At 42.8% G+C, this 16,633-nt stretch overlaps 1 protein-coding gene across 1 annotated transcript; it reads right to left on the reverse strand.

Moving 5' to 3' along the window:
- Positions 1 to 62: 62 nt before the first annotated feature.
- LOC124037030 (5-hydroxyisourate hydrolase-like) lies at positions 63 to 15,471 on the reverse strand. Its single transcript, XM_046351652.1, has 4 exons — positions 15,225 to 15,471; positions 14,402 to 14,547; positions 621 to 756; positions 63 to 482 (listed from the first exon to the last, which is right to left on the reverse strand). Exons 2-4 carry the CDS (start codon positions 14,536 to 14,538, stop codon positions 375 to 377), a joined length of 381 nt encoding a protein of 126 aa, XP_046207608.1. The 5' UTR covers positions 14,539 to 14,547; positions 15,225 to 15,471; the 3' UTR covers positions 63 to 374.
- Positions 15,472 to 16,633: the final 1,162 nt, after the last annotated feature.

A 16,633-nucleotide genomic window follows, 5' to 3' on the forward strand; every position in this document is an offset into this window, starting at 1 on the left:
TATTTAAAATACAGTATATCAAGGATGATATGTGTTCAATAATTACACGTTTACAGATTGAATTAACTTTATTTCATTTATGCGCGAATAGGACGACTGAGTCTTTCTGCGGAGCTCGATCTTGCTCTGTGATTGGCTGAGAAACACACACGCACATTGCATCATGGATGAGCAATTTGACAGGTAGATTACAAAATGTGTACATTCATGATGAACAGGCAAAAAGCTAAATATTCAGCACGTGATAGCCATTTGACTTCAGTTCATCATTATAACTATTTCAAACTACAGTAACTCGACCACTTAGGTATCAACTGGACATGTAAGCATTTTAGCTCGATTAACCACATCCATGGTATAGTGCGGGCAGAGGCTCAGACGAGAGATGGCTCTAAACTTCCCCTGTACGTGCTATAGGAGAAGCGGCTCAGGAGCAGGGGCAAGTGGAATCTCTCGTTGGGGTTTGTTATAGTGAAGACAATCTGTTGAAGAAAAAAAAGAGAAAGAAACAGAACATAATAAGGGTTTGTTGGTTTTAATCTTTAAAAAATGCCGGAAATTCCTCTAGGCCAAATGTATTAGTAGGTGTATTGATACGTCCATGGCTGATACCCACTTACCTCAACATATGGGTAGAAGGAGTTCTGACCCAAACTCTCCCAATATTGTCCAGTCTCAAATCGCATCTTATACATCCCAGGCGTGAACGCTTTTGTAGTGATGAGTCCAGGACAGCGACCATCTTCGTCGGTGGTTCTAAAATAATGAGAACGTTGATGATTCTGCACGGGTTTTTGTCACATATTCAAGTTTCAAAATTGACATGGCCTAAAATTAGTATGTTTGTATCTTTTTAATTGCATAAATCAATTATTGGCCGTGTACACATATTTTGCAGATGTTATCGCAGGTGCAGTAAAATTATTGTTTGACCAGAATACAGTAGATACAGTGCATTTGGAAAGTAATTCAGACCCCTTGAATTTTTCCACATTTTGTTACGTAACGCCTTATTCTAAAATTGATTAAATACTTTCCCCCTCATCAATCTACATACAATACCTCATAATAACAAAGCGAAAACAGGTTTTGAGATGTTTTATTTTTTTTTGCAAATGTATTAAACATAAGTATTCAGAACCTTTGCTATGAGACTCCAAATTGAGCTCAGGTGCATCCTGTTTCCATTGATCATCCTTGAGATGTTTCTACAACATGATTGGAGTCCACCTGTGGTAAATCCAATTGATTGGACATGATTTGGAAAACCACATACCTGTCTATAAGGATCCACAGGTGACAATGCATGTCAGAGCAAATACCAAGCCATGAGGTCGAAGGGATTGTCCGTTGAGCTTCGAGACAGTATTGTGTCAAGGCACAGATCTGGGGGAGAGTACCAAAACATGTATGCAGCATTGAAGATCCCCAAGAACACAGTGGCCTCCATCATTTTTAAATGGAAGAATTTTGGACCCACCAAGACTCTTCCTAGAGCTGGCCGCCCAGCCAACTGAGCCATCAGGGGAGAAGGGCATTGGTCAGGGAGGTGACCAAGAATCCAATGGTCACTCTGACAGAGCTTCAGAGTTCCTCTGTTGAGATGGGAGAAACTTCCAGATGCACAACCATCTCTTCAGCACTCCACCAATCAGGCCTTTATGGTAGTTGCCAGACAGAAGCCATTCCTCAGTAAGGCATATGACAGCCCACTTGGAGTATGGCAAAAGGCACCTAAAGGACTCTCAGACCATGACCAACAAGATTCTCCGGTCTGATGAAACCAATATTGAACTCTTTGGCTTGAATGCCAAGCGTCACGTCTGGAGGAAACCAAGCACCATCCCTATGGTGAATCATGGTGGTGGCAGCATGATGCTGTGGGAATGTTTTTCAGCGGCAGGGACTGGGAGACTAGTCAGGGTCAAGGGAGAGATCCTTTATGAAAACCTGCTCCAGAGCGCTCAGGACCTCAGACTGGGTGCTAAGGTTCACCATCCAACAGGACAACGACCCTAACCATACAGCCAAGACAATGCAGGATTGGCTTCGGGACAAGTCTCTGAATGTCCTAGTGGCCCACCCAGACCCCGGACTTGAACCCAATCAAACATCGCTGGGGAGACCTGAAAATAGCTGTGCAGCGACGCTCCCCATCCAACCTGACAGAGCTTGAGAGGATCGGCAGAGAAGAATGGGAGAAACTCCACAAATACAGATGTGCCGAGCTTGTAGCGTCATACCCAAGAAGTCTCAAGGCTGTAATCGCTGCCAAAGGTGCTTCAACAATGTACTGAGTACAGGGTCTGAATACTTATTTAAATGTAATATTTTTGTTTTTTATTTTCAATATATTTGCAAAAATGTCAAAACTGTTATTGTGTAGCTTGATGAGGAACCAACGTATTTTAATCAATTTTAGAATAAGGCTGTAACGTAACAAAATGTGGAAAAAGTGAAGGGGTCTGTATACATATGAAGTGGGTAAAGCAGTATGTGAACATTAAAGTGACCAGTGTTCAGTGACTATGTACATAGGGCAGCAGTCTCTATGGTGGGGGGGTAGAGTGCCAGGTGGTTGGTGGCTAGAACAGTGACTAAGGTTCAGGGTAGGGTATTGGGAGAAGGTCAGCTAGTGCTGACTATTTGTCTGATGGCTTGGAGATGTTTTTCAGTCTTCTAGATGGTAGAAGGGTGAACAGGTCGTGGCTCAGGTCATTGATGAGGTCATTGATGACCTTCCTGTGACACAGGGTGCTGTAGATGTCATGGAGGCAAGGCAATGTGCCCCTAGTCATGCGTTGGGCTGACCGCACCACCCTCTGGAAACAGGATGCTCTTAATGGTTCCTCTGTAGAGGTTTGTGAGGGTCTAAAGGTAGTGCATCTCCATGCATTATCAGTCGATCACTATTAATAATAGCAGTGAACATTTCACAAATAGGCCTAAAGCTAGGCTAACTAGATCCCAAAGGTATATGCAACACACAGAGGAGTGAGACAGTAGTAGGCCTATATCAGGCAGCTGTTCACCCTACCCCACAGTCACCAGGTAGTAGGATTATATCAGGAAGCTATTCACCCTACCCCACAGTCACTAGGTAGTAGGATTATATCAGGCATCTATTCACCCTACCCCACAGTCACTAGGTAGTAGGATTATATCAGGCATCTATTCACCCTACCCCACAGTCACTAGGTAGTAGGATTATATCAGGCAGCTATTCACCCTACCCCACAGTCACTAGGTAGTAGGATTATATCAGGAAGCTATTCACCCTACCCCACAGTCACTAGGTAGTAGGATTATATCAGGCAGCTATTCACCCTACCCCACAGTCACTAGGTAGTAGGATTATATCAGGAAGCTATTCACCCTACCCCACAGTCACTAGGTAGTAGGATTATATCAGGAAGCTATTCACCCTACCCCACAGTCACTAGTTAGTAGGATTATATCAGGAAGCTATTCACCCTACCCCACAGTCACTAGTTAGTAGGATTATATCAGGAAGCTATTCACCCTACCCCACAGTCACTAGGTAGTAGGATTATATCAGGCAGCTATTCACCCTACCCCACAGTCACTAGGTAGTAGGATTATATCAGGAAGCTATTCACCCTACCCCACAGTCACTAGGTAGTAGGATTATATCAGGCAGCTATTCACCCTACCCCACAGTCACCAGGTAGTAGGATTATATCAGGCAGCTAGCTATTCACCCTACCCCACAGTCACTAGGTAGTAGGATTATATCAGGCATCTATTCACCCTACCCCACAGTCACTAGGTAGTAGGATTATATCAGGCAGCTATTCACCCTACCCCACAGTCAATAGGTAGTAGGATTATATCAGGAAGCTATTCAACCTACCCCACAGTCACTAGGTAGTAGGATTATATCAGGAAGCTATTCACCCTACCCCACAGTCACTAGTTAGTAGGATTATATCAGGCAGCTATTCACCCTACCCCACAGTCACTAGGTAGTAGGATTATATCAGGAAGCTATTCACCCTACCCCACAGTCACTAGGTTGTAGGATTATATCAGGCAGCTAGCTATTCACCCTACCCCACAGTCACTAGTTAGTAGGATTATATCAGGCAGCTATTCACCCTACTCCACAGTCACCAGGTAGTAGGATTATATCAGGCAGCTAGCTATTCACCCTACCCCACAGTCACTAGGTAGTAGGATTATATCAGGAAGCTATTCACCCTACCCCACAGTCACCAGGTAGTAGGATTATATCAGGAAGCTACTCACCCTACCCCCACAGTCACTAGGTAGTAGGATTATATCAGGAAGCTATTCACCCTACCCCACAGTCACTAGTTAGTAGGATTATATCAGGAAGCTATTCACCCTACCCCACAGTCACCAGGTAGTAGGATTATATCAGGAAGCTATTCACCCTACCCCACAGTCACTAGGTAGTAGGATTATATCAGGAAGCTATTCACCCTACCCCACAGTCACCAGGTAGTAGGATTATATCAGGAAGCTACTCACCCTACCCCACAGTCACTAGGTAGTAGGATTATATCAGGAAGCTATTCACCCTACCCCACAGTCACTAGTTAGTAGGATTATATCAGGAAGCTATTCACCCTACCCCACAGTCACTAGTTAGTAGGATTATATCAGGAAGCTATTCACCCTACTCCACAGTCACTAGTTAGTAGGATTATATCAGGCAGCTATTCACCCTACCCCACAGTCACTAGTTAGTAGGATTATATCAGGAAGCTATTCACCCTACCCCACAGTCACTAGTTAGTAGGATTATATCAGGAAGCTATTCACCCTACTCCACAGTCACTAGTTAGTAGGATTATATCAGGAAGCTATTCACCCTACCCCACAGTCACTAGGTAGTAGGATTATATCAGGCAGCTATTCACCCTACTCCACAGTCACCAGGTAGTAGGATTATATCAGGCAGCTAGCTATTCACCCTACCCCACAGTCACTAGGTAGTAGGATTATATCAGGCAGCTATTCACCCTACCCCACAGTCACTAGGTAGTAGGATTATATCAGGCAGCTAGCTATTCACCCTACCCCACAGTCACTAGTTAGTAGGATTATATCAGGAAGCTATTCACCCTACCCCACAGTCACTAGGTAGTAGGATTATATCAGGCAGCTAGCTATTCACCCTACCCCACAGTCACTAGTTAGTAGGATTATATCAGGAAGCTATTCACCCTACCCCACAGTCACTAGGTAGTAGGATTATATCAGGAAGCTATTCACCCTACCCCACAGTCACTAGGTAGTAGGATTATATCAGGAAGCTATTCACCCTACCCATTTAATTTTACATTTAAGTCATTTAGCAGACGCACTTATCCAGAGCGACTTACAAATTGGTGCATTCACCTTATGACATCTACCCCACAGTCACTAGTTAGTAGGATTATATCAGGAAGCTATTCACCCTACCCCACAGTCACTAGGTAGTAGGATTATATCAGGAAGCTATTCACCCTACCCCACAGTCACTAGTTAGTAGGATTATATCAGGAAGCTATTCACCCTACCCCACAGTCACTAGGTAGTAGGATTATATCAGGAAGCTATTCACCCTACCCCACAGTCACTAGTTAGTAGGATTATATCAGGAAGCTATTCACCCTACTCCACAGTCACTAGTTAGTAGGATTATATCAGGAAGCTATTCACCCTACCCCACAGTCACTAGGTAGTAGGATTATATCAGGAAGCTAGCTATTCACCCTACTCCACAGTCACTAGTTAGTAGGATTATATCAGGAAGCTATTCACCCTACCCCACAGTCACTAGGTAGTAGGATTATATCAGGAAGCTATTCACCCTACCCCACAGTCACTAGTTAGTAGGATTATATCAGGAAGCTAGCTATTCACCCTACTCCACAGTCACCAGGTAGTAGGATTATATCAGGCAGCTAGCTATTCACCCTACCCCACAGTCACTAGGTAGTAGGATTATATCAGGCAGCTATTCACCCTACTCCACAGTCACCAGGTAGTAGGATTATATCAGGCAGCTAGCTATTCACCCTACCCCACAGTCACTAGGTAGTAGGATTATATCAGGAAGCTATTCACCCTACCCCACAGTCACTAGTTAGTAGGATTATATCAGGAAGCTATTCACCCTACCCCACAGTCACTAGTTAGTAGGATTATATCAGGAAGCTATTCACCCTACCCCACAGTCACTAGGTAGTAGGATTATATCAGGAAGCTATTCACCCTACCCACAGTCACTTTAGGTAGTAGGATTATATCAGGCGCTATTCACCCATCTACCCCACAGTCACTAGTTAGTAGGATTATATCAGGAAGCTATTCACCCTACCCCACAGTCACTAGGTAGTAGGATTATATCAGGAAGCTATTCACCCTACCCCACAGTCACTAGTTAGTAGGATTATATCAGGAAGCTATTCACCCTACCCCACAGTCACTAGGTAGTAGGATTATATCAGGAAGCTATTCACCCTACCCCACAGTCACTAGTTAGTAGGATTATATCAGGAAGCTATTCACCCTACTCCACAGTCACTAGTTAGTAGGATTATATCAGGAAGCTATTCACCCTACCCCACAGTCACTAGGTAGTAGGATTATATCAGGAAGCTAGCTATTCACCCTACTCCACAGTCACTAGTTAGTAGGATTATATCAGGAAGCTAGCTATTCACCCTACTCCACAGTCACTAGTTAGTAGGATTATATCAGGAAGCTATTCACCCTACCCCACAGTCACTAGGTAGTAGGATTATATCAGGAAGGTATTCACCCTACCCCACAGTCACTAGTTAGTAGGATTATATCAGGAAGCTAGCTATTCACCCTACTCCACAGTCACCAGGTAGTAGGATTATATCAGGAAGCTATTCACCCTACCCCACAGTCACTAGGTAGTAGGATTATATCAGGAAGCTATTCACCCTACCCACAGTCACCAGGTAGTAGGATTATATCAGGCAGCTAGCTATTCACCCTACCCCACAGTCACTAGGTAGTAGGATTATATCAGGAAGCTATTCACCCTACCCCACAGTCACTAGGTAGTAGGATTATATCAGGAAGCTATTCACCCTACCCCACAGTCACTAGTTAGTAGGATTATATCAGGAAGCTATTCACCCTACCCCACAGTCACTAGGTAGTAGGATTATATCAGGAAGCTATTCACCCTACCCCACAGTCACTAGTTAGTAGGATTATATCAGGAAGCTATTCACCCTACTCCACAGTCACTAGTTAGTAGGATTATATCAGGAAGCTATTCACCCTACCCCACAGTCACTAGGTAGTAGGATTATATCAGGAAGCTAGCTATTCACCCTACTCCACAGTCACTAGTTAGTAGGATTATATCAGGAAGCTAGCTATTCACCCTACTCCACAGTCACTAGTTAGTAGGATTATATCAGGAAGCTAGCTATTCACCCTACCCCACAGTCACTAGGTAGTAGGATTATATCAGGAAGCTATTCACCCTACCCCACAGTCACTAGTTAGTAGGATTATATCAGGAAGCTTGCTATTCACCCTACCCCACAGTCACTAGTTAGTAGGATTATATCAGGCAGCTATTCACCCTACCCCACAGTCACTAGTTAGTAGGATTATATCAGGAAGCTATTCACCCTACCCCACAGTCACTAGTTAGTAGGATTATATCAGGAAGCTTGCTATTCACCCTACCCCACAGTCACCAGGTAGTAGGATTATATCAGGAAGCTATTCACCCTACCCCACAGTCACTAGTTAGTAGGATTATATCAGGAAGCTATTCACCCTACCCCACAGTCACTAGTTAGTAAGATTATATCAGGAAACTTGCTATTCACCCTACCCCACAGTCACTAGTTAGTAGGGTTATATCAGGCAGCTAGCTATTCACCCTACCCCACAGTCACTAGGTAGTAGGATTATATCAGGAAGCTATTCACCCTACCCCACAGTCACTAGGTAGTAGGATTATATCAGGAAGCTATTCACCCTACCCCACAGTCACTAGGTAGTAGGATTATATCAGGAAGCTATTCACCCTACCCCACAGTCACTAGTTAGTAGGATTATATCAGGCAGCTAGCTATTCACCCTACCCCACAGTCACTAGTTAGTAGGATTATATCAGGAAGCTTGCTATTCACCCTACCCCACAGTCACTAGTTAGTAGGATTATCTCAGGCAGCTATTCACCCTACCCCACAGTCACTAGTTAGTAGGATTATATCAGGAAGCTATTCACCCTACCCCACAGTCACTAGGTAGTAGGATTATATCAGGAAGCTATTCACCCTACCCCACAGTCACTAGGTAGTAGGATTATATCAGGCAGCTATTCACCCTACCCCACAGTCACTAGTTAGTAGGATTATATCAGGAAGCTATTTCACCCTACCCCACAGTCACTAGTTAGTAGGATTATATCAGGCAGCTATTCACCCTACCCCACAGTCACTAGTTAGTAGGATTATATCAGGAAGCTAGCTATTCACCCTACCCACAGTCACTAGTTAGTAGGATTATATCAGGAAGCTAGCTATTCACCCTACCCACAGTCACTAGTTAGTAGGATTATATCAGGAAGCTATTCACCCTACCCCACAGTCACTAGGTAGTAGGATTATATCAGGAAGGTATTCACCCTACCCCACAGTCACTAGTTAGTAGGATTATATCAGGAAGCTAGCTATTCACCCTACTCCACAGTCACCAGGTAGTAGGATTATATCAGGCAGCTAGCTATTCACCCTACCCCACAGTCACTAGGTAGTAGGATTATATCAGGCAGCTATTCACCCTACTCCACAGTCACCAGGTAGTAGGATTATATCAGGCAGCTAGCTATTCACCCTACCCCACAGTCACTAGTTAGTAGGATTATATCAGGAAGCTTGCTATTCACCCTACCCCACAGTCACTAGTTAGTAGGATTATCTCAGGCAGCTATTCACCCTACCCCACAGTCACTAGTTAGTAGGATTATATCAGGAAGCTATTCACCCTACCCCACAGTCACTAGGTAGTAGGATTATATCAGGAAGCTATTCACCCTACCCCACAGTCACTAGTTAGTAGGATTATATCAGGCAGCTAGCTATTCACCCTACCCCACAGTCACTAGTTAGTAGGATTATATCAGGAAGCTTGCTATTCACCCTACCCCACAGTCACTAGTTAGTAGGATTATCTCAGGCAGCTATTCACCCTACCCCACAGTCACTAGTTAGTAGGATTATATCAGGAAGCTAGCTATTCACCCTACTCCACAGTCACTAGTTAGTAGGATTATATCAGGAAGCTAGCTATTCACCCTACTCCACAGTCACTAGTTAGTAGGATTATATCAGGAAGCTATTCACCCTACCCCACAGTCACTAGGTAGTAGGATTATATCAGGAAGGTATTCACCCTACCCCACAGTCACTAGTTAGTAGGATTATATCAGGAAGCTAGCTATTCACCCTACTCCACAGTCACCAGGTAGTAGGATTATATCAGGCAGCTAGCTATTCACCCTACCCCACAGTCACTAGGTAGTAGGATTATATCAGGCAGCTATTCACCCTACTCCACAGTCACCAGGTAGTAGGATTATATCAGGCAGCTAGCTATTCACCCTACCCCACAGTCACTAGGTAGTAGGATTATATCAGGAAGCTATTCACCCTACCCCACAGTCACTAGGTAGTAGGATTATATCAGGAAGCTATTCACCCTACCCCACAGTCACTAGGTAGTAGGATTATATCAGGAAGCTATTCACCCTACCCCACAGTCACTAGTTAGTAGGATTATATCAGGCAGCTAGCTATTCACCCTACCCCACAGTCACTAGTTAGTAGGATTATATCAGGAAGCTTGCTATTCACCCTACCCCACAGTCACTAGTTAGTAGGATTATATCAGGCAGCTATTCACCCTACCCCACAGTCACTAGTTAGTAGGATTATATCAGGAAGCTATTCACCCTACCCCACAGTCACTAGGTAGTAGGATTATATCAGGAAGCTATTCACCCTACCCCACAGTCACTAGGTAGTAGGATTATATCAGGAAGCTATTCACCCTACCCCACAGTCACTAGTTAGTAGGATTATATCAGGAAGCTATATTCACCCTACCCCACAGTCACTAGTTAGTAGGATTATATCAGGAAGCTAGCTATTCACCCTACCCCACAGTCACTAGTTAGTAGGATTATATCAGGCAGCTATTCACCCTACCCCACAGTCACTAGTTAGTAGGATTATATCAGGAAGCTAGCTATTCACCCTACTCCACAGTCACTAGTTAGTAGGATTATATCAGGAAGCTAGCTATTCACCCTACTCCACAGTCACTAGTTAGTAGGATTATATCAGGAAGCTATTCACCCTACCCCACAGTCACTAGGTAGTAGGATTATATCAGGAAGGTATTCACCCTACCCCACAGTCACTAGTTAGTAGGATTATATCAGGAAGCTAGCTATTCACCCTACTCCACAGTCACCAGGTAGTAGGATTATATCAGGCAGCTAGCTATTCACCCTACCCCACAGTCACTAGGTAGTAGGATTATATCAGGCAGCTATTCACCCTACTCCACAGTCACCAGGTAGTAGGATTATATCAGGCAGCTAGCTATTCACCCTACCCCACAGTCACTAGGTAGTAGGATTATATCAGGAAGCTATTCACCCTACCCCACAGTCACTAGGTAGTAGGATTATATCAGGAAGCTATTCACCCTACCCCACAGTCACTAGTTAGTAGGATTATATCAGGAAGCTATTCACCCTACCCCACAGTCACTAGGTAGTAGGATTATATCAGGAAGCTATTCACCCTACCCCACAGTCACTAGTTAGTAGGATTATATCAGGAAGCTATTCACCCTACTCCACAGTCACTAGTTAGTAGGATTATATCAGGAAGCTATTCACCCTACCCCACAGTCACTAGGTAGTAGGATTATATCAGGAAGCTAGCTATTCACCCTACTCCACAGTCACTAGTTAGTAGGATTATATCAGGAAGCTAGCTATTCACCCTACTCCACAGTCACTAGTTAGTAGGATTATATCAGGAAGCTAGCTATTCACCCTACCCCACAGTCACCAGGTAGTAGGATTATATCAGGAAGCTATTCACCCTACCCCACAGTCACTAGTTAGTAGGATTATATCAGGAAGCTTGCTATTCACCCTACCCCACAGTCACTAGTTAGTAGGATTATATCAGGAAGCTATACACCCTACCCCACAGTCACTAGTTAGTAGGATTATATCAGGAAGCTATTCACCCTACCCCACAGTCACTAGTTAGTAGGATTATATCAGGAAGCTTGCTATTCACCCTACCCCACAGTCACCAGGTAGTAGGATTATATCAGGAAGCTATTCACCCTACCCCACAGTCACTAGTTAGTAGGATTATATCAGGAAGCTATTCACCCTACCCCACAGTCACTAGTTAGTAGGATTATATCAGGAAGCTTGCTATTCACCCTACCCCACAGTCACTAGTTAGTAGGATTATATCAGGAAGCTAGCTATTCACCCTACCCCACAGTCACTAGGTAGTAGGATTATATCAGGAAGCTATTCACCCTACCCCACAGTCACTAGGTAGTAGGATTATATCAGGAAGCTATTCACCCTACCCCACAGTCACTAGGTAGTAGGATTATATCAGGAAGCTATTCACCCTACCCCACAGTCACTAGTTAGTAGGATTATATCAGGCAGCTAGCTATTCACCCTACCCCACAGTCACTAGTTAGTAGGATTATATCAGGAAGCTTGCTATTCACCCTACCCCACAGTCACTAGTTAGTAGGATTATATCAGGCAGCTATTCACCCTACCCCACAGTCACTAGTTAGTAGGATTATATCAGGAAGCTATTCACCCTACCCCACAGTCACTAGGTAGTAGGATTATATCAGGAAGCTATTCACCCTACCCCACAGTCACTAGGTAGTAGGATTATATCAGGAAGCTATTCACCCTACCCCACAGTCACTAGTTAGTAGGATTATATCAGGCAGCTAGCTATTCACCCTACCCCACAGTCACTAGTTAGTAGGATTATATCAGGAAGCTTGCTATTCACCCTACCCCACAGTCACTAGTTAGTAGGATTATCTCAGGCAGCTATTCACCCTACCCCACAGTCACTAGTTAGTAGGATTATATCAGGCAGCTAGCTGTTCACCCTACCCCACAGTCACTAGTTAGTAGGATTATATCAGGAAGCTAGCTATTCACCCTACCCCACAGTCACTAGTTAGTAGGATTATATCAGGAAGCTATTCACCCTACCCCACAGTCACTAGTTAGTAGGATTATATCAGGAAGCTATTCACCCTACCCCACAGTCACTAGGTAGTAGGATTATATCAGGAAGCTATTCACCCTACCCCGCAGTCACTAGGTAGTAGGATTATATCAGGCAGCTATTCACCCTACTCCACAGTCACCAGGTAGTAGGATTATATCAGGCAGCTAGCTATTCACCCTACCCCACAGTCACTAGGTAGTAGGATTATATCAGGCATCTATTCACCCTACCCCACAGTCACTAGGTAGTAGGATTATATCAGGCAGCTATTCACCCTACCCCACAGTCACTAGGTAGTAGGATTATATCAGGAAGCTATTCACCCTACCCCACAGTCACTAGGTAGTAGGATTATATCAGGAAGCTATTCACCCTACCCATTTAATTTTACATTTAAGTCATTTAGCAGTAGGCATTATCCAGAGCTACAAATTGGTGCATTCACCTTATGACATCTACCCCACAGTCACTAGTTAGTAGGATTATATCAGGAAGCTATTCACCCTACCCCACAGTCACTAGGTAGTAGGATTATATCAGGAAGCTATTCACCCTACCCCACAGTCACTAGTTAGTAGGATTATATCAGGCAGCTATTCACCCTACCCCACAGTCACTAGGTAGTAGGATTATATCAGGAAGCTATTCACCCTACCCCACAGTCACTAGTTAGTAGGATTATATCAGGAAGCTATTCACCCTACCCCACAGTCACTAGGTAGTAGGATTATATCAGGAAGCTATTCACCCTACCCCACAGTCACTAGTTAGTAGGATTATATCAGGAAGCTATTCACCCTACTCCACAGTCACTAGTTAGTAGGATTATATCAGGAAGCTATTCACCCTACCCCACAGTCACTAGGTAGTAGGATTATATCAGGAAGCTAGCTATTCACCCTACTCCACAGTCACTAGTTAGTAGGATTATATCAGGAAGCTAGCTATTCACCCTACTCCACAGTCACTAGTTAGTAGGATTATATCAGGAAGCTAGCTATTCACCCTACTCCACAGTCACTAGTTAGTAGGATTATATCAGGAAGCTAGCTATTCACCCTACTCCACAGTCACTAGTTAGTAGGATTATATCAGGAAGCTATTCACCCTACCCCACAGTCACTAGGTAGTAGGATTATATCAGGAAGCTATTCACCCTACCCCACAGTCACTAGTTAGTAGGATTATATCAGGAAGCTAGCTATTCACCCTACCCCACAGTCACTAGGTAGTAGGATTATATCAGGCAGCTATTCACCCTACCCCACAGTCACTAGTTAGTAGGATTATATCAGGCAGCTATTCACCCTACCCCACAGTCACTAGTTAGTAGGATTATATCAGGCAGCTATTCACCCTACCCCACAGTCACTAGTTAGTAGGATTATATCAGGAAGCTATTCACCCTACCCCACAGTCACTAGTTAGTAGGATTATATCAGGCATCTATTCACCCTACCCCACAGTCACTAGGTAGTAGGATTATATCAGGAAGCTAGCTATTCACCCTACCCCACAGTCACTAGGTAGTAGGATTATATCAGGAAGCTATTCACCCTACCCCACAGTCACTAGGTAGTAGGATTATATCAGGAAGCTAGCTATTCACCCTACCCCACAGTCACTAGTTAGTAGGATTATATCAGGCAGCTATTCACCCTACCCCACAGTCACTAGTTAGTAGGATTATATCAGGCAGCTATTCACCCTACCCCACAGTCACTAGTTAGTAGGATTATATCAGGAAGCTATTCACCCTACCCCACAGTCACTAGTTAGTAGGATTATCTCAGGCAGCTATTCACCCTACCCCACAGTCACTAGTTAGTAGGATTATATCAGGCAGCTATTCACCCTACCCCACAGTCACTAGTTAGTAGGATTATATCAGGAAGCTATTTCACCCTACCCCACAGTCACTAGTTAGTAGGATTATCTCAGGCAGCTATTCACCCTACCCCACAGTCACTAGTTAGTAGGATTATATCAGGCAGCTATTCACCCTACCCCACAGTCACTAGTTAGTAGGATTATATCAGGAAGCTAGCTATTCACCCTACCCCACAGTCACCAGGTTCCAGATGACTAGGAGTGAGTCCAGTCGGTGCAGACTGAGGGCCATTCTTGCCCCTGGGACTCCGTCACCTGTGTTCAACACATAGGTGGTCAGGGGGCTGTTTGGAAGTGTGGAAGACATCTCTGAAGACTGTGGAGAAAGATGCAACATGGGAATGGTGATGGTCCTACAGTCATATTTCAGTGTTAGTTTCTGATGATAATAATACAAATATTTATTTAGTTGCCTTTACTTTTTGTTCATATACATTGTTTATAATGGGAGAATAGCCAATACCTTCGGTTTTCATTTGAATGTTTATAAAACTTTTAACAGGCTGAAACCCCTACTTTCCTATGTTTATTCTTCATAGTCTCTGCCACTATATGTGTTTACAAGTCACTTTGTTTCTTTTGCACACTTGCTTCAGTGAAGCCTCCGTTTTACGTAAAGAATAGCAGAGCACCGTTTAGTGTAAATGGAATAAGCTATTCATATGTGTATTTTAGTCTTTGAGAGAAAAAAATATTTGTCCATGCGTTCAATAGCAATCGTTCTGACAGACTGTTGAGAACTTTTCCAGACACCCAAAGACACTACATGATCAAATACTTATTTATGATTTTACCAAATTATCAGTACGTAGGCTATAGGCCTATGACAATGCAGACGGTCAATTGCTGAGACCTCATTTGATTTAATTATACTCAATGGTTTTGCTTGGGCACAATAAATAGGCTAAACAAATTAGGCTACATTAATACTGTAGTTGCTTCGTAAAAAATAATTGTTGTATGTTATTAATAAACTGTTTTATGAGTAATTACCTGGTTACAATGCAGAATTGCAGCTTGATTTAGGGGACCTTGTCACGTACAACAGAAGACACCGCTGTGTAGTCCTCCTCGACGCGGATAACTTGTTGTTTTACTTCTACAGCCTATATGAAACTAGAGTTTATTTGGTTCTCAACACTCACTCGTAGTGCAGTTGTATCAAACAAGACAGAATAGTAATCGTTCATTTTCATCCTTTGCGAGGACAACTCACTCTGGATTCACTATGCGCAAACAAACGTCAGGTGCCAAAGGTTGACCAGACCTATCTCTAAAATAACCTAAGTTTACTGTTCCTAATCTTGTCAATATTGACAAAGTTTGGCCACATGGTTGATAAAGTGTTTATTGTGGTTGTGTGTCTGACTTAATTGCCCATAACAAGATAAGAGACAATGCACAATCAAATTGGAATAATCCACAGATAAAAAATATATATAATAATGTCCAAACCACTGGGCTAATTGTTAACAACTTGGTTTATGAATATACAAGTCAGGTGAATTAGTGAGTGGGGTACAGAGAACAATGGAAATCAATAAGCTACCACTTTTCTAGGCCTAGGCTACTCTCTAATGTACGGTCAAATGAACTGAACCACTCAGTTATATGAACATAGTTGTACATTTACTAAGCCTACTATCACAATGTATAGTTCACATTTAGTATTTATTCAACACAAAGAGCCACCTGGCTTCATTAAACATAATAGGGCTGTCAAACGATTTTTTAAAAATGAGTTAATAGCAGGATTTGCAGCGATTAATCACAACCTCAAATTCAGAATTTGATCAAATTGAGCTGTAATTTTAAGAATGTTCATACTAAAAGCATTTAAAGAATATTGGCGTCTTGATTTTGTCCAAAGTACTGGTATCAAAATCAATGTCAACTTGTTTTGACATAACATTGTTGTTTTTATGTATGTTGGATATTTCCGGGTTTTTTTTTCAATGCGATTAATCACGATTTTAAAAAGTGCACTAAAATTATAAAAAGTTAACTTGAGTTAACTGATTAACTCTGACAGCCCTACTATATAACAACGCAAAGTAAAAGCAAAATCTTTTATATAATGAATGAATGGGAATATAACAAGAAAAATGTCAATTGTAAGTCAATTCATCAAGTTGTATAAGGGATCATCATATCTTCAATATTCTTTCTTTTTTCAGAGTACATAAATACAGTCTTGAATCATTTTCTTGCTGCTTAGAAAGTGAAATGTACTTTTTTTAACTGTTGTTTTCAAACAATCACCATGGTATAGTAAAACCATAGAAACAGAATACATTTCTATGAGTAGAACGTTATACAGTAACGTTAGCATTATTGACAATTGTTATGACTATTTACAATGAACAATAGTTCAGTTGTGACATTGAAGCACCCCCTAAGTT

Source organism: Oncorhynchus gorbuscha, linkage group LG06 (assembly GCF_021184085.1).
Source record: "Oncorhynchus gorbuscha isolate QuinsamMale2020 ecotype Even-year linkage group LG06, OgorEven_v1.0, whole genome shotgun sequence".
Lineage (NCBI taxonomy): Eukaryota > Metazoa > Chordata > Actinopteri > Salmoniformes > Salmonidae > Oncorhynchus > Oncorhynchus gorbuscha.